This window comes from Alexandromys fortis, unplaced genomic scaffold, assembly GCF_014885135.2.
Source record: "Alexandromys fortis isolate MF-2015 unplaced genomic scaffold, M_Fortis_MF-2015_v1.1 scaffold_4, whole genome shotgun sequence".
Taxonomy (NCBI): Eukaryota; Metazoa; Chordata; class Mammalia; order Rodentia; family Cricetidae; genus Alexandromys; species Alexandromys fortis.
The window spans coordinates 31,542,798-31,560,670 of record NW_026067944.1 but is presented as its reverse complement, the minus strand read 5'-3'; the positions used below and the strand labels follow the sequence as shown (position 1 = coordinate 31,560,670).

At 42.3% G+C, this 17,873-nt stretch overlaps 1 protein-coding gene across 9 annotated transcripts in view; it reads left to right on the top strand.

The window, feature by feature from the left end:
• Positions 1-17,873, top strand: part of Phldb2 (pleckstrin homology like domain family B member 2) — a 222,771-nt gene that overhangs the window by 153,099 nt on the left and 51,799 nt on the right. For all 9 annotated transcript variants that reach the window (XM_050148921.1, XM_050148925.1, XM_050148917.1 and 6 more), the window contains 3 exons: positions 8,444-8,827; positions 16,026-16,169; positions 17,203-17,340. In XM_050148921.1, coding sequence (XP_050004878.1) covers positions 8,444-8,827; positions 16,026-16,169; positions 17,203-17,340 — 666 coding nt within the window. The remainder of the gene's footprint in view (positions 1-8,443; positions 8,828-16,025; positions 16,170-17,202; positions 17,341-17,873) is intronic.

Below are 17,873 nucleotides of genomic sequence, written 5' to 3'. Positions count from 1 at the left end.
GCCCAGAAAGCCAGCATTTTTAAACGGCGCAGCTTTTTTCCTGCTACGGTTGAAAACCGAAAAGCATGTGTTCAGCTTTTTGTCAACACCGGTTAAGTGTTTTGTGGCAGGACCTCTTAATGAGCTGCAGGGTTTTGCAGCTGACGCTGAGTCAGGAAGCCTCTCTTAGATGAGAGCGCTTGCTTGCCTCTAGCAAGCGGAGCAGACCCAAGAAATTTCTGCTACCAAGAAAACATGCTTTACTCTTTCCCAAGCTTTCTCAGGCTTTTTGTGGTTTCAGTTAGCCACACGTCTGGGCGCCATCTGATTTGAAATATTGAACGCTCTATTTTCAGATAATTGTAGATTCACGTGCAAATAATAAAATTTCTACTATTAGAAATTTCAGAAGATAGAGCTCTGGTTTATCTTTTACTCAATTTCTTCCAACGTGTCTTGCAATAACATAGGAGGCATTCAGGCAGGCAAGGCACTGCAGCAGGCTCTGCCATGTTGGCCTTTCGGGAGGCAAAGGCAGGCGGATCTCTGTGGGTTCCAGGCCAGCCTGGTCCACAAGAGCTAATTCCAGGGCAAGCTCCAAAACTACAGAGAAACCCTGTTTCGAAAAACCAAAAAAAAAAAAAAAAGAAAGAAAAAAAAAAAGCAAAAAAGCCATACCCATTTCCCCTCCTAGTATTCACGTATCCACTCGTAGTTTGAATAATTGTGTCCTTTTTATAATGACTACAGTCTGTAACCTACAGGCTTGAGTTTTGTCACCTAGCCCTGTTCTCTGGAGACCAAGTCATGGGTTTGTATGCTGTTGCTCCCCCATACCCTACAGTAATGCAGGAGGCAAAGGGAACCCCAGACTCATACTTACGGTTTTGGCTTAACAAGGTCTCACTATATAGCCCTGGCGGACATGGAATCAATATGCATACCATGCCGGTCCCAAGCTCACTGAGATGTACCTCCCTCTGCCTCCTAAGTGCCGGGATTAAAGGCATGCGCCAACACACCAAACTCTGTTGTTGTTGTTTTTCCTTTTCTTTTCAGATAGGGTTTCATGTAGCCCAGGCTGCCCCCACCTTCTGATCTTCCTGTCTCTACTTCCCACGTGCTGAGAGCACAGGTGTGCATCGCCATGATTAACTTATGCAATGCTTAGGATCAAACTCAGAGCTTTGTGCAGACTAGACAGGCACTGTGAGAACTGAGCCGCACCCCCAGCTCACTTCTGTCTTAAAAAAAAAGTAACTTCATTAAAGAATTTTAGTTACATTTTTATTTGCTAACTTTGTGAACTGGTGTGTGTGTGTGTGTGTGTGTGTGTGTGTGTGTGTGTGTGTGTGTTTGCACTTGGGCCACATCATGTCTGTGGAGGTCAGAGTACAACTTGCCAGAGTCATAGTCTCCTCTTCTACCTTGTGGGCCCTGGGTGTTGAAGGCAGGTTTTGAGACAGGTGTCATTGTACTGGTTACATTATTGTGTCCCCCTCACCCACACCATTCTCTACATCCCTAGCTAATCTGCCTTCCTCTGTCCTCTTTTCCATGGCCTTTTTGTTTTACATAAAACACGCAGAAGTTAGAGGAATAGGGAAGAGTGTGTCTCCTTCCTCTTCCCCAGGGGCTGAAATGAGGAAGATTAGCTTTAGGAAGTTCAGAACAGCCACAGGCTTGGCTCACATGAAGTCCATTTGGCTTTCAGGGGATCTTTTTGTGTGGCATGTCCTATTGAAATAATTTCTTTTAAATGAGTTGATGTTCCTCATTCAACATTGCTACAATCATACCCTTGCTCTGGGATTGTCATTTGGACTTTGAGAAAAGACAGAATCTGTGGAAAATGCTGAGCTGGCTTAAAAGCGCCTTTTTAGTCATTATTATTTATTTATTTTTTAATTGCTCTTTTAGCAGATGTGCAGTTGGGTTCTGAGACGTGCTAGGCAGACTGCAGTTTCACAAGTCGTTCTTGGAGAAAGGGAAATGCCATCACGTTCCTAACATTCCCTAATGCAGACGCATTTCCTGTGTATAAGACATCGTGAGAAGTTTTTAAATTTTAACATAAGAGCATTTTTCATGTTTGGTGGCTCCTTGCCTACATTACAATGATTTTCTTGGTGACAGCCCACTTTCTCATTTTACTTGTAGTTTTCTTACATTTTTCTTTGTCTTCTTGAATTGAAGACAAACGTAGTGAAGAATTACTACGTTTTAAGAGAGGGTAAAGGGCTTTCTAGTGATTTATTTTTGTTTTATGTGTGCGAATTTGTACCTGCATGTGCTTATGTGGACCACATGCATGCCTGGCACCTCTAGAGGCAAAAAAGAGAACATTGGCTCCCCAGAAACTGCAGTTACAGATGGTTGTGAGCCATTATGTGGGTGCTGAGAACTGAACCCAGGTCCTCTAAGATGAGCTGCCTTTAACTGCTGAGTTGTCTCTCTGGACCCAAGGATGGAGCTTTAGAATTTAATTTAATTTAATCATCTGGATACCAACTACAAACCAGTTTTCACTGAACAAAATATAATGTATGCAAACTTCACAACCCACGTGCTTGCCCGTTGACTTTAAATGACAAAATGTTTCAAAAAGATAGGGATCAAGAGGATCCTGGTTAAAAAGGTCTGCTGGCCATGGTTAAAATGAGTTTGCCTAACAAAATACAAATAATTGATAGATGGAAATGTTAGCTGAAAAAAATTGCTGGGTAGAAATGACTAGAATTAGTTTAATTATATTGCAATAAGCATGTTTGATATGTGTGAAAATAAAATGAAACACTACCTCAGCATTTATATGTATATGAATCTAGTATAAATCTATAGTTCTATACTACATTATTACATATATTAATAAGTAAATACATTTTAATAATTAAAGTATTTTTCTTTTTACCTCTTTTAAAATTACTAGCCCTTCTAACACAGGGACACAGCTAGAAAGAGAAGTGGAGGCAATAGGTTTGAGGGAGACATAGCACACGTGTGTAAGAGTAAAATGCGTGTTTGGAGAGCTGTGTGGTGACGAGATGCTGAATGTCTCTGAGTATAAGCAAAGGCAGGAAGTGACAAACTGCTCAGGCTTTTGCATGAAGCGATTACTCAGCCGACCTCTGAGGTTCTAAGGCAGAGCCCAGGGCAATGTGAGTAGCACCCCAGGTTTTATGTCACGGATGGGCTGTATATTAGAAAATGGATTGTGTTAAGACTAATTCTTTCTCAGATCTACTCCATTGGATTTAACGTGCTGCGGGAAATAATATGTTCGTCTGTATTGGTGAGAATAGAGGCGCGAATATCAGTGAGATGTTCCAGCGATTTCCTTCAGGTCACTCTAACGGTGGGAGAGACGTCTCATCTCAGCCTAGTGCTATAGTGTAACTCTGTAGTTATCCTGTTCCAAACACTAAGCTGAAACCAAGGCACGTGCCTTGCATGAAGTCGCAAAGGTTTTCCCAGAACAAGAATTCAAACTCTGGGGTCAAAATATTAGGACATTTAAGCAAGATGGTCTTCATCCCCTTAGGCAATGGGTTGTTTTTATTTCAGTGTACTTAGTATCTTGAAGGAATATTGAGAATCAGTTGAGCATATATGTTTGTTGTATGATAGGGCATCTCTTGGGTATATTCCCAAGAGTGGGATTGCTGGGTCCAGGGGTAGGTTGATCCCGAATTTCCTGAGAAACAGCCACACTGCTTTCCAAAGTGGTTGCACAAGTTTGCATTCCCACCAGCAATGGATGAGCTGGAGTGGGGCACACGAGCAACAAAATGGAAGTTCAGTAGCTTTATGTGGTTGAGTTTACTTGGGAAGCAACTGAATGTTTTTGGAAGGTGGCAAATACTAACTAATCACCAAATGCCTGTTATGTGCAAATTACTGTGAAGATTTTATTTTAGTGCACTTATTCTCCTCCATAATAATCATCATCATGGGAATAAGACATAAACAAATAACTAAAACATTTAACTCTGATTCTTTCTCTACACAATGCTTTATTTCTTATACAACCCACAGGTCCAGGAGTTCCTAAGCCAGCATCACATTCAATAATTCATTAGAAGTTCTCACAGAACAGAACTCTCTGTAATAATGGTTACAGTTCTAGACATTGGAGAAAATAATTAATAGACGTCAGCCAAAGGAAGAAGCCCACAGGGCAGAGTGCAGAGGGTAACAGAAGTGGTACTTGCATCATTCTCTCCAAGGCGAGTCAGGATGCACTGTTCTACGAGCCTTGGACAGTGATAGGTGGCAGGACACACACACACCAGAGAAGGTGTTGTTTATAGAGTTTGTATTGTGTCTTTGTCATGTTGGCATGGCTCATTGATGACCGACTGGCCATAAAGTTTCAGTCTTCTTGTTGAGTGATGGGCCCTGATCCAAGGCTTCCCAAGAAAATCACATGACTAGTCTTTCTGCAGTCTCCAATATCCGTCCTGTATTCCTTAGATAGTACTAACCCTGCCCTAAACAAAGGTTGCTCTTTGGACAAAGCTAAATGTTTATTCAGTGAATAACTGAAGATTCTTTGCCAAGATCCTTGTGTCTCTTTTCTCCAAGTTTTGGACCAGTTTTCCTGATAAAATGAAGCATAATTATCAGTAATGAATTTCTGTAGGGGAAAAAAAGAATGCAATAAATGTCAGAGGTTTAAAATAACATAGAGCTATTTATTCTATATATACTTCATGGCCACTGTGAGTTGATTAAGACCTCTGCTCCACCCTGTCATGGGACCGAGACTGATAGAGCCAGCACTAGCTGGTGGGGTCAGGGTGCCATAGCTAAGGAAGCCGTGCAAGAAATCTTTCCTGCTTGTCGTACTGGACAGCCACTCAGTGCTTCCTGCACTTCATCAAATCTGAAGGCCGTTTATTTGGTGGTATGGTAGAGAAAAACCATTTTGACCATGGTTAATTCCCCCGGCTATTAACCTCAAGGGATTTAAATGTAGGAAGGATCACACACACACACACACACACACACACACACACACACACACACACGAGAGAGAGAGAGAGAGAGAGAGAGAGAGAGAGAGAGAGAGAGAGAGAGAGAGAGAGGTGAGCCATACCTACCTGTCAAAGCGGTAGAAAAAGAAAAGAGAGAAGAACTTTTGTAACTACACAGGGAGACACTTTTTCTGTGAATAATTGACCCAGCATACTGTAACAGATCATCCAGCAGGCATTTCATTCCTGTTTTATGCACTGGTAGCTAGTTTTCTGCATACTTTATTTACTCAGTATTTTCCCAGTCTTGTGGGCTAGACCCGCCGATGTTGGCTTCAGGGGGAATGGGTGGTTTTTCACTATCCCATTTAGGGCATGCAATGTCAGAAATGATCTTCTGAAGTAGAAAGTTTGGAAATAAAAGTTTATTACCGACACTCAACACATGTTAATGTCTCTGGTCAAAGAATTGCACAATAATATTTTCATTGCATTTTCTAAACTATTAGGAACCCTTCAAAACATCCTTGTTATATGTGGGTTATAGAGATAGGAGAATGGAAATAAGAAAGGAGAGAGAAAATGTTCTTACAATCATTTTGCTTCCTAAACAGTTAACGCCACAGTGACTTTTGGCATCTGGGCTAGCAGCCACCAGTCTTCTGAATGGGAGAATACTGATGTGGGACCCTGGGGAGGGTGATTTGGAGATCTCAAAGCAGGCCACCCCCAGCTTGGCACTTTGCAATGCAAAGCTTCAAGGAAGACCGCATCTCAGATAGGGGTTTGTGCCCTGGCTTGAGGTCATACAGGAAATGTGGAGGCTCCCCATGAGATGACTAGTGTGGAACCCAACACCAGAATGGATCAAGCTGAAGGGAGAAGCTTCTAGAGGGTCACTTCAGCCCAGGGCTTTCCTTAAAAGGCTTCCTGGAGCACTTTCTGAGACGCTCTGCTGACTCCCTTCTGACGCACTTCTCAGCATCAGCTTATTTTTCTTCCCTGTAGCTTTTAAGGGGCCAGTGTGTCTCGGCACAACATGGACCGCTTTTAGGTTTGTCGGCAGCGGTGCTGCATGCGTGTCTGATTCAATCTGGACAGATTGGCTGTGAATGGGGTGATAAGAATAGCGAGACACATACCAGTAGACCAAACTTCCTGTGCACAAGCTTTGAATACTCCCTCTCACTGTCTGAAATAGCATCTATCTTAGGGATGGGATCTTTTATTCCCTCTGAAGTTAAGCAACAGCCCAGGCAGCAGAGGCAACTATTTTGGGAAGGAGATGTTGGGGGAATGTTGCTGTGTCTCCTAGTCTAGACAGGAGTACCTTCTTTTCATCTGAAGATCATACCGTTTATTAGGGTCCTGGTAAATGCAAATCGGTAATATCAGATAATCCCAGTGGCAAGGCTACTGTGAGCATCCTGTGTGGTCTAGGAAGACCGAGACTGAGTCTAGATGCTTCAACTTAAACCCAAACTGCAGAAAGGGGGGTTTTCTCCGGAGATTCAGTCCCTGGTACAGATGTTGTAGAGGAAGGATAAGATAAAACTAACCCCTATCCCTTTCTTACCTAAGCTGTCACAGAGTGTTTTTTATGGATTTATGTGTAGACTTTTCTTTATTGTCGGGGGAGTTTAAAGTAAGTCAATAGATGCTATGTCCCCATAGGGCCGAGGTGGGTAGGACTTGGCAGTTGGCGGCAGCTGCAGAGATGAATAACGGCCAGGGCTCCTGGATGAAAGAAGTCAGGCTTGTACAGCTATGAGTGCCTGCCTGGGAAGCGGCCATGAGGACAGACCTACAGCTGGAGCCCAGAAGTCCAAGCAGTGACAGGGAGGTGGGAGTTCCCAGGGACCAGTTCACTGGACATTTTGATGGAGTTATTACTCTTTTAGAGGGCGGGGGCTACTTCAAAGGGCATAAGTACGTCAGATACACTTGAAATGAGCTCTGATTTTTGTCAGTTAGTGCATTGAGTGGAAACCAGGGAGCCACAGCGGTGTGTTACTTCTCTGTTTGTTGCTACCGCGACTAAGAAAGAGCTAACTCTGAGCTTGCCTTCCCAGATCAGCTGCAACGAGAATGAAAAGAAGCAGAACGGTGTGCAGAATATGTTCCTATTTTATTACCGATCGCCAGTTTGCCAAGTGTTTTCCTAGGGGGGCTTTTGAAGTCTCTTTCCAATGTGGTAGAATTTAATCGCAACAGATGGCCTTCGGTTTGGGTTCTTGTTTCCATTGTGGCATTAGATTTATGTGGGGCTCCCCACCCTAGGCAAGGCTGTCTAGGCTTATGAGAACCATTTGGTAAATTATTTCCTGCTGTTCATAACTATATTATTAATTTGCTTAAAATTATAAATGTCTACGTTCTTATATGGAATCTGGTGAGGGGCCAGCTTGTGAGTGGAATTATTTGAGACCTTGATGGCCTGTGGCTTTTTTTTTTTAAAGTAGATGATCATTTTATTTTCCAGCTACATGAATCACACTTTCAGTGATTTTGGATTTTAAGATATATTGATGTTGTTCTAGCTGTACCTGATGTTCTTTGTTTTATTGCAACAATTATACATCTTAATTATATATTATTTATTTATTTATTTGTCTTTCTGTGTGTGTTCATATTTGTTCATATGGAACAAATATGGAAGTCAGCTCTCTCTTTTCATCACGGAAGTCCTAGGGATTGAACTCAGGTCACCCGACTGGTCAGTCAGGCCTTTTCTGACTGAGCCATCCCTCTAAATCCAGCCATACATTTAAAAGATAGTTTTGTTCATAGTTTTGTTACACAGTGACCAGTCATTATTAAAAGCTTTGAAATTTTCGATGCAAAAAAAAAAAATAAATGAAGACATAGACAAAGACTCTGCACTGAAAGATAGTTTAAATGCCATGTTTCTCTTGGTGTGTCTAACAGTAAGAGAACATTTCCTTGTGAAGTTAGGGTGTTTACGATAAGCCCAAGTCTTAAACCCGTAATGTTGGAAGAGCTAGTTGTTGTTAACAGTGGGTTAGGAGAAGGAGGGAAATAAGACTGCATAGAATATTGAGGTTTAAAGAAAGCTCTTCAATTGGAGGCGTGATAAACCAAGGGGATGCTTGTTAGAATCGGATGTATGCTATACTCAGCCCAGGTATATACCGGGAAGGGCAGTCAGCTGACTCCGTGTTTAAGGGAGAAACCAGGAACCACAAAGAGTTCTATCTAGTCCTTAAATGCAGCCAGAGAAGGTGTTGGAAGCCAGATATGGTTCGTCCGTACTATTCCCAGCCTTCAAGAGGGGAGGGTTATGAGTTTAAGGATATACAACAAGAGATCCTATCTCAAAAAGGAAGAGAGGGAGGGAGGAAGGGAGGGCAGGCAGGAGGAAGGACATCTGTGGATCAGTGTGTGAAAAAGCCCTCCAGCCCCGCAGTCAGTCTGGAGTTGTCTCTGTTCTGTCACCCTCAGTGACCTTGCCTCCTTCCGTGCTGTAGGAGCGGCAGCGACTGGAGACCATCCTCAGTCTGTGTGCTGAGTACACGAAGCCTGAGGGCCGACGCCTGTCCGCTGGCACCACCGTGGCCGATGTGCAGAAAATCAACAAGGAGCTGGAGAAGCTGCAGCTGTCCGATGAGGAGTCTGTGTTTGAGGAGGCTCTGCTGTGCCCCGACGCCAGGTACAGGTGCCATCGGAAAGGCTCTCTCCAGGATGTTGAAATCGCGGGCTTTGGGAGCCTCAGTCACAGCGCCAGCTTCCTGGCTCCCAGGGGCAGCAGGAATGATGAACTGCTTGGTGACCTCACCAGGACGCCCCCATCATCCTCATCTGCGTTTCTGAAAACATCCAACGAGTCCTCCTACCTCAGTATCCTACCGAAGGTAATGTTTGGTGGAAAGATCACAACTCGGGCCTAGGACCGTGCTATGCTTTCACAGGGACATGAGAGGTTGCTCATGGACATTTTCTTGACATTGGAGTACAGGTTCCATGGAAGAGGTGGCAGGGTGCAGTAAATTAGGGAGAGCACTGTAAAGCAGTGGTTCTCAACCTGTGGGTTGTGACCCCTTTTGGGGGGAGGGGGTCAATGGACCCTCTCATAAGGGTTACCCAAGACCATCAGAAAACACAGATATTTCCATTCCAATTCCTAACAGTAGCAAAACTGTAGTTCTGAGGTAGCAACAAAAGTAATTGTGTGGTTGGCGGACATCACAACATGAAGAACTGTGTTAAAGGGTCACAACGTTAGGAAGGCTGAACACCAATGCTGTAAAGTAACATTGGCTCTGTGAAGATGTAGCCGTCCATCCTGCATCTTCTCCCCGCCTCTCTCAGCTCTGCCCTTCAGAAGTGCAGCTATGTGTCTTGTTGACTTGTTACATTGCCTGTGCATCGATTCGTACACATACCCACTGCTCTCTGTGGCCTCCCACCATTAAAGGGGTGTCTGTGTCTACTGCACGGACCTATTTTGTTCTTCAAAATGCTGGTGGAAATTTTTTATCCATTGGATTTTTAAAATTTTTTATTGAGCATGCTTTAGTTGGAGAGTTTCATCATGAAACTTTCACACAGCTGCGATGTAATTGGGTCATATTCCTCTCCTCTGCTACCCTTCCTTTTCCTTGTCCCTCCCCAGTTTCTCACTCCACTTTCTTCCTAGTTCCCAGTCGACTCACCTACTCCTCCCATCTCATATATGAAAGAAAGCACGCGAGACTTGAGTTATTTCACTTAACATGGTGGTCTCCAGTTTCAACCATTGTCCTGTGGTGGGATAACTTCTTTCCTTCTTGTGGCTAGATGATGCTGTATTGACGTGTGTGTGTGTGTATACTAAAATATGTATATATATTTTTCTCTATACTTTCATCTGTTGATCAGCATTGAGCCTGACTCCTAAGTTATCTGTACTAAACAGTGAGACAGTACACACGGATGTGAAGCTCTCTCTGTGGGCTGTTGACTTCAAATCCTTAGGGTATATACTCAGGAGTGGTCTTGCTGGATCATAGGGAAGTTGTATTTTTAATGTTTTGGGGGATCCCCATACTGATTTCTGTAGTGGCTGTCCTAAATTACATTTCACCATCAGTGGGTAAGTTCTCTTCTCCCCCAACTCACCACACACCCTCGCCAGCCCTTGTCTCCTTGATGATAGACATCCGAGACAGGCGAGATGGCATGCCAATATACTTTTTAAACTTTGCTTTCCCTTTATTTCCCATTATTGTTTGCATTAGGATTAGAGGGAGGACCATGCATATTATTCCTAGTTTGGAATGATAAAATTTGCATGTAGTCATTTTCTATGATACGTATTTTTATATACTTGTCTCTGTTGGGTCACTTACTGGAAGTAGAATGACTAAAATTAAAACTCAGTCTCCTGAGTTCTGGGGTTACAGGTATGAGTCACTACGCCAGGCTAGTACATTATTTGTTTGATGTATGAACATACCCAAGCTTCTACTCCTTTAAGAATGTGGTTGATAGAGGCAGCTGGGAAAAGCTGGGAGTGGGAGAGGTGGTCTGCCCCAGGGAAGAGCACATGCCCAGTATCAAAATGCTCAGTCTTGAAACACACACACATACACACACCATCATACTGACTCAAAGGATTACATTTAAGGCTGTATATGTATATAGATATATGTGTCTAATAACAACGAGTGAGAAAAGAGGCCCTGCATTCTAAGGAGAGTGGGGTATGGCATGTGGGAGGGTTTGAAGGTAGAAAAGGGAATGAATAAATGCTATAATTGTATTATAATCTCAAAAAATTTAAAAAAATTATCCTTCTGCTGCACACTTTCACTACTAGTGTATGGCACAATTTATTGCCTATGCTTTTATGGAGTTTATGTACTGCCAGTTTTTCAATTTTCCAACTAATAGGTGTTTTAAATTTATCTTTAATTATACATAAAATAGATACCTTTTTGTATTTTAAAGTATTTTTCATTTTGTCCTCTCTCTTCAAAACTTACTTGTCCAAGCTTTACTGAATTATAAGAAATGCTTGTTGGTAGCAAGTTAGCATTTGTTGTGAGAGGACTTTCCTGTGGCTTTATTCATGACCCATTTTAGAAATGTAATATTTACTGGTAGTCATAACTATTACCTAGTCTTCTGATTGAATATTGGTTTACAAATATCTTCCAAGTTTGAGGGTTTTAAAAATGAAGTTCTGTGGCTTTCTTAGTGTTTTTTTCCCCCATAGATTAAGAATTTTTGTTTTCTAGGATGGTTTCTAGAATTTTTCTACCATCTTTTCTACAAAGAGGCTACTTAGAATTAAAGATACATTTCATTTAGCTAAATTAAAATACCAAAATAAGAGGGAAAAATGCTACCACAAGTATGAGGTAGGTTTATTTATTTAAAAACAAATAGGGTTTACTAATTAAAGTAGGTCTTAATATAATGTCATCTTAAAATTGTGTCCCTCATGGCAACAGAATAATAACAAAAGATCCTTTAATGAAGAAGGCATTGGTTCCCTGGGACTGGAGTTACAGATGCTTCTCAGCAACCATGTTTTTGGGAATTGAACCTGGGTCCTCTATAAGAGGAAGAAGTGCTTTTAACCCTTAAGCCATCTCTCCAGCCCAATACTGGTTCTTTAAGAAAAACATCGGGGGTATAATTCAGTGGTTAAAAGGCTCACGCCAAACCCTGGGTTTAATGCCCAGCACTACCCACAAAAAGAAGACCCCCCCCCACACACACACACGACCAACCCTGAACAAAAATGCAAATATTAATAGTAGCAGTATTGACTTTATAAAGGTACATTAGAATTTGACAGCATGGTACTTAGTCCTAAAACTAGTGTTCACAAGGATTTAAAGAAGCTTATATGTGCAATTTTATTTTTTTAGTTTAACTATATAGCAATACTTTCCTTACATATTACTGAGCACCTCCGGCTACATGTCAGGCCTGTGGCGGATTACATGCATTGTGTTCTTCAGTCACTTCTCCCTTCTCATGCCATATTTATCTTAGATAAATTCTCAGAGGGGAGAAGTTCTCAGTAGCATGTTTGGCTTTCCTGCTGGCAAGCTGAAACTTAGCAATTCGGATGAAAAGATGGAGGGAGGATCGAGGAATGAAAAGATACTGTGTTGGGGCTGAAGAGATGGCTCAGTGTTTAAGAGCACTGGTTGCTCTTCCAGAGGACCTGGGTATATTCCCAGCATCCACGTGGCCGGAAACAGTCTTCTGTCCTCCACTTCTAGGGAATGAGATGTACTCTTCCGGTTTCCATGGATACTATATGCACATGGTACAGAGGCCTACATGAAAACAAAACACCTGTATACATAAATTAATATATTTTTTGAACGAGTTATTGGATACTCAGGAAAAGTAAGCGACCCCTCTGAGACCTTGGGCAATTGTCATCAGTCACTTCCTTACAGATTTGTGCCTTTCTATCAGTTTCATTTCCTATTCTCCTTCATAGAGAGTGGCTTGATTTTGTTAAAATCGTTGAGCTGTGCATTCTAAAGGCAGTCTTCTGGGAGAAGGCTCTGACAAGCTTGTCTAAACAAATAGATCCTGGCAGAGGTTTTCATTTGCTCAGATAAGGTCTTTTGAAATTGGAGGCCCTGGAGATGCTGCAGGATCTATTGTCTCGGACTATGTTGGTAGATACAGAAAACATGGAACTCATCTCAGATGGCTACCAAGCATATTAGGGTACAGATGAGAGGGGGATGGGTGACAGGAGGTAGGTGTTCATCTGCTTTTCAAAAACAGGCGCGTCATAACTCAAGAGCAGAAACAGGAAACTTAGACAAACCTCCTGGCCCTAAATGTGGGGTGTCTGTCCTTCTTTTCCTAGTACTGTGCAGCTGGATTATTTGCTTCATGAAGTACGGTGCTTGTTAAACTGGTAGGTGGGAAAGTTGACAAGAGAGGCCTAGTTTAAAAAAAACAAACAAAAAACAAAACAACAACAACAACAAAAAAAAAAACACTCAAAATCTGTCCTGAAAAAGATTTTTATGATCTTTGGGACACCTGAAATTTGCCAGTCAGGACCTTAGATTCCCTAACACTGAAAGGTGTTCATGTCCTTGGCTATACACTCATCTGAATGGTCTTTGTGACGCTCTCTAGCACCGTCTGAGGCAGCTGACTCATAGACAAGCTCCTGACCCATTTTTCAGTAATTGTTCCATCTACAGTGCAAAGCCACACACCTCTGCAGGCTGCCCAAGGTCTACAAAGAGTGGCAGGAGGAGAAATCGTCTTATTCCTACCCTCTCTTCTTTTTCTCTCCATGGACCAAGTTACCTCCAAGATGATGTCTTTGCTCCTGCACATACCAGTGCAGTTCTATACCTTACTATAAAAATACAGCCCACAATTGAATAGAGGGTAATGAGTTTACAAATTTCACCTTTTTGTTACCCTGTAATTAAAGCTATCCATCTCCTGTCTCGGGTTTGGTTCTCCACTGATTTTCTTTATTCTGTTAATTAATGAGATTGCAATAAAACTTTTCTTCTATTCTGTCTCAAAGCATTCAGTTTGGTGGCTGGAGAGCTATCTCACTGGTTAAGAGTATTTGCTGCTCCCACAGAGGATTTGGGTTCGATTCCCAGTACCCACCTCAGATGGCCCACAGCTGGTATAACTCCAGTTCCAGGGGATTTGACGGTCTCCTTGGGCACAGATATGCATTCGGGCAAAACAGACAAAAAAAAAATCTTCAAACAAATGAAATCATTCAGTTTTAAAATGCCTCTTGAATTTATCCCAACAGCTTCCAAAAAAAAAAATCCTTGTTTGTACCCTTATTGCAGAAAGCAGCCTCTAAATATGCCCATTGTGATAGAGTTTCTAAAATCTCTGAGTCATGTAAACACTTAGCATTTCTATTGTTAATTATCTTCCCTCCTTGCCCTACAAAGTGTACAGACTGTGAGCTTGTTTTGTCTTCTCTTAGTGCTTTGCTTCCACTGGTGACAGATATATTTAAACCATTTTGGAAGTAGAAACCTAAGATGCAATGCTGGCCCGACAGGATACTTTAGGGCCTTTCCTGCTGCATTTACTAGGCAGTGAGGTTGGGCACCCTTCACTGTTAGACATTCCTCCCAGCCCTAACCAAGCACCTGAATATAAGACAACAAACTCCACTCTTCTTGATGGAAAGGTCAGCAGTTGTTTAGTTTGTTGGTGAGATAGTAAATTTAAAATGACAATACAAAAATTAAACGTCAAAACTCGAAAGGCCCGTGTGTCTTTGTTCTAACCTACTGAGATATAGATTTTATATTTTTTTTAAAAAAATTTCTATTGTTTCTCTGTGGATTTCACATCTTACACCCTGGTTCGCTTCATCTACCCATTTTCTCATATCCTCCCTCTTCCCTTGCAAGCTCCCCCCAAAATAAAATAAAATTTAAAAGAAATATCATCTTGTCATGGAAGCTGTAGTGGAGTCCCAGTGAGGTAGTGTCTGTCTTTGTGTTAGAGCTGGCCTACAACTCACTGGAGCAGACTGATGATCTTAAATTCAGAGATCTGCTTGTCTCTGCCTGTGGAATATGACTTGGTAGACATTTTTAAAAGTTATATCAGGATTAGGGAACAAATTAAATGAACCCAGTAAAGTTCTCTTAGGTGCAGTGATTGTCTGGATACAATAATTACTATGATGTTTGTATGGTTGTTTGTTTGTTTGCTTGGTTGTTTGGTTGGTTGATTGTTCCATTGTTTGCTTGGTTGGATGGTTGGTCGGTTTGGTTTGGTTTTCTGAGACCTGGTCTGCTATGTGGCCCTGGCTGGCCTCATCCTTGCTGTGTGAATCAGGCTGTTCAGGAAGTAGCAACAGTTCTCCCCCCATCCTGGGGTTGCCACCATGTCCTGTGAATGGTCCTTTTAACTATTAAAGAAGACTCCTCAAGAATTTACTGAATTGGACTGCTGTTTGCATTTTTGAGTTGTGGACTATTTGGTCACAACTTACTCATCCAAAAATCGCTTTCTTCCAAGAGATATGTAAAAATTAAATATTATTAAAACACCCTGGCATCTCTGTTCTTATGTAAAGTTTTCTATCTCCTCCAGGAGGCACTCAAGATAGCTAATCCAAAGTCCTGGGGAGAAGAGGCAGTTTTGATACAATCTGTTTTCTTTTTAAGCAGTGGGCATGTTGGGCTTTGTACATCATCTATAGCATTTTTTTCTTCCCCTACCCCCGTTTACTATTAAATGGATGAGACCATAAAAATACACTGTCCCTCCATGTGTTGAACATTCTTATTGCTTTCCTTGAATCCTGGGCTATCCCATGAACTCAGTGGTAACCTGTATCTTATTTTCTGTTCCGTTGATGTCTTAACCACATAAGAAGACTGTCTATAAGATGAGGTTAGTGAAGAGTGAACTAATACAATACACGGGGCATCCACTAGAAGTATCAAATATGCCGCTTGACATTGTATGGCATGACCATGTCAAAACTGATGTCCGCCTTGTGTTAGAAGAGAATAAATAAGTACAAATATTTATTCAGAGGCAGCCCGCATAGCAAGACCTAGCAGTGTGGCTGCTACAGGTGGAGCTTCTAAGGAAGCCAGCAACATAGCAACAAGCAGATCGCCTGAAGGAGGGTGTCAAAGGCCCTGCCTCGTCTCTGGTTCCCTGCTGTGTGTGTTGAACTTTATAACACTGGAGAAGCTACTTCACCTCTGCCTTCTGCCACTTCCTGGTCTGGATAGCCTCTTAGTCCTTTGAGCAGTAAAAGGATATACATTTGTGAATGGAAGTTGGTTTGTTGGCTCTTGTCTGGGTATATAATTGCGTAGAGCAGCGTAGTCTCTGTGAGAAAATACATCGTGGGTCAATGAAACTGCCCAGGTGCTCTTTAAAATGCTTTCTGACCGATATATTTCATTTGATAGAGAGAGATTTCATGTAGCTCAGGCTTGCCCTCCCAGGCATTCCACGTGGAGCAACATGGACACATTAATCCTTGCAGCTGCTTTTTCAGTCAAATAGGAAAATTCTAGAACTGAAGTGTGGATAACCCATGTCTGTTTTTCTTGACCACAGACCCCAGAGGATATAGGTGAGGAACAGAGGACTCAGGAGTTGGCTGCAATGGAAGATGCCCGGATGGTTATTCTGAACAACCTTGAGGAACTTGAACAGAAAATCAAAGATATAAATGACCAAATGGATGAATCCTCCAGAGAGGTATAAGCTGGGAGCTCACCGTTTACTCTGGCCCTTTTCTCTTTTTTTCCCATCAGCTTAGATAGTTCTTCTTGCTGTGGAAGAAGCCTGAGAAGTGAATTCACAGAGATCAACATGAGCAAACACTTACTCAGTGGGAATCATTTGTAGAGTGCCCTGTCTCACATTTTGTGTGTGAGAGTGTGTGTGTGCACATGCGTGTGTGTGTGTGTATGCTGTGAAATCTGATGACATAAACATATTAAGCCAGCTTTAATTCACTTTATATCTAGCCAAACTTTTTTGATTTGTTACAATATGTGCTTTTGCAGTTTGCAAGGCCAGTTGCTAAATTAACCTCTATCTATGAAGTGTTCAAGTTCAAATTCAGCTAACATTTTCTGAGCATTCTTACTATGCATTAGTATCATGTAGGTACTATTAAAGGATTCACTTCACATGTGAATTAAACAGGAAGCTAACTTTCTACAGATTTGCAGAACAGGAGGTAGGCTCGCTCATTTAGTAGAAGTAGAAGGTAGTGACACACGTAATATTGCCATCGTATGGAGTGGCAGAAAGCATGGAATCCTGCCTGGCGTGAGAGGCGCAGTCAGCACTCACAGATGGTGCCCAGTGAGGGGACTGGAGTCCTCACCTGTCATCTCCTGTACTACCCCCCCCCCGGAATCCTCTAGGAATGTGGGCCTCTTTTATGGGGACTGGGATAACGCTCACTCCTCCGACTCCAGGGACAAGGACCAGCTGGCTGTATTCCAGGCAGCTTACTCTTGAGCTAAAGCCTAGGCAATTAGGCCAAATATTACTGAGGAGAGGTGTCCATAGAAAAGTGAAGTGTTCAGGCGACTAGCTTTTTAAGCCAAAACATAGTGGGCTGCCCCAGCTTTCTTAGGCAGGCACCCCAGATTTCATGCCTGAACCCCACAGTCTGACTGGTCAGTAACACTTGTTGAGAATCTGTTAAACCTGCACCTCTCGGTGGGCAGCCGTTCCTGAAGGTGAGATGTTTCTGAGCTTTCTTTTATGTCCTTAGTTGGATATGGAATGTGCTCTTTTGGATGGAGAGCAGAAATCTGAGACGGCTGAGCTCATGAAGGAGAAGGAGATTCTGGATCATCTGAACCGGAAAATCACAGAACTGGAGAAGAACATCGTAGGCGAAAAGACCAAGGTAAACGGACAATATTAGAACGCGTTTTCTACGGGAAAGGCAGGTGTTCCGACTACTGGAATTTAAATGTTAAATGGAATTGCATGATTTGGGCCGAATAATGTGGCTTTAGAAAAAGTTCTAAGGTCCTCTATTGTCACACGCAAACAAACAAAAAAAAGGCAAAGACATGCCAGGTAATAGGCAGTAGATGCTGAGAAACCCTGATATGTCATGGCAGCCTGGTCTTGCGTATGAGTCAGTTCCTTTTCCCCATTAACCTTTGCTGAGTCTACCGGTGTTTGTTTGTTTGTTTGCTCTAATTGTTTATTATTTTTAGTGCACCGAGTATGTATATCACTGAGGCCCTTGCAGGGTGGCTTGGGCATAGTCAAACAGTGGCTCCTCATTTCTGTTTACTTTTCTGTTCATTAATAAGATGAATGGTTCCCATTCATCTCAAATTCCCGGCCTTGCCATTGTCACCAATGCAAGTGCACTGTTCCTTGAACAAAGGTGCTGCTGTCTTCAGGGGCGGTCCCCACACACTGCCA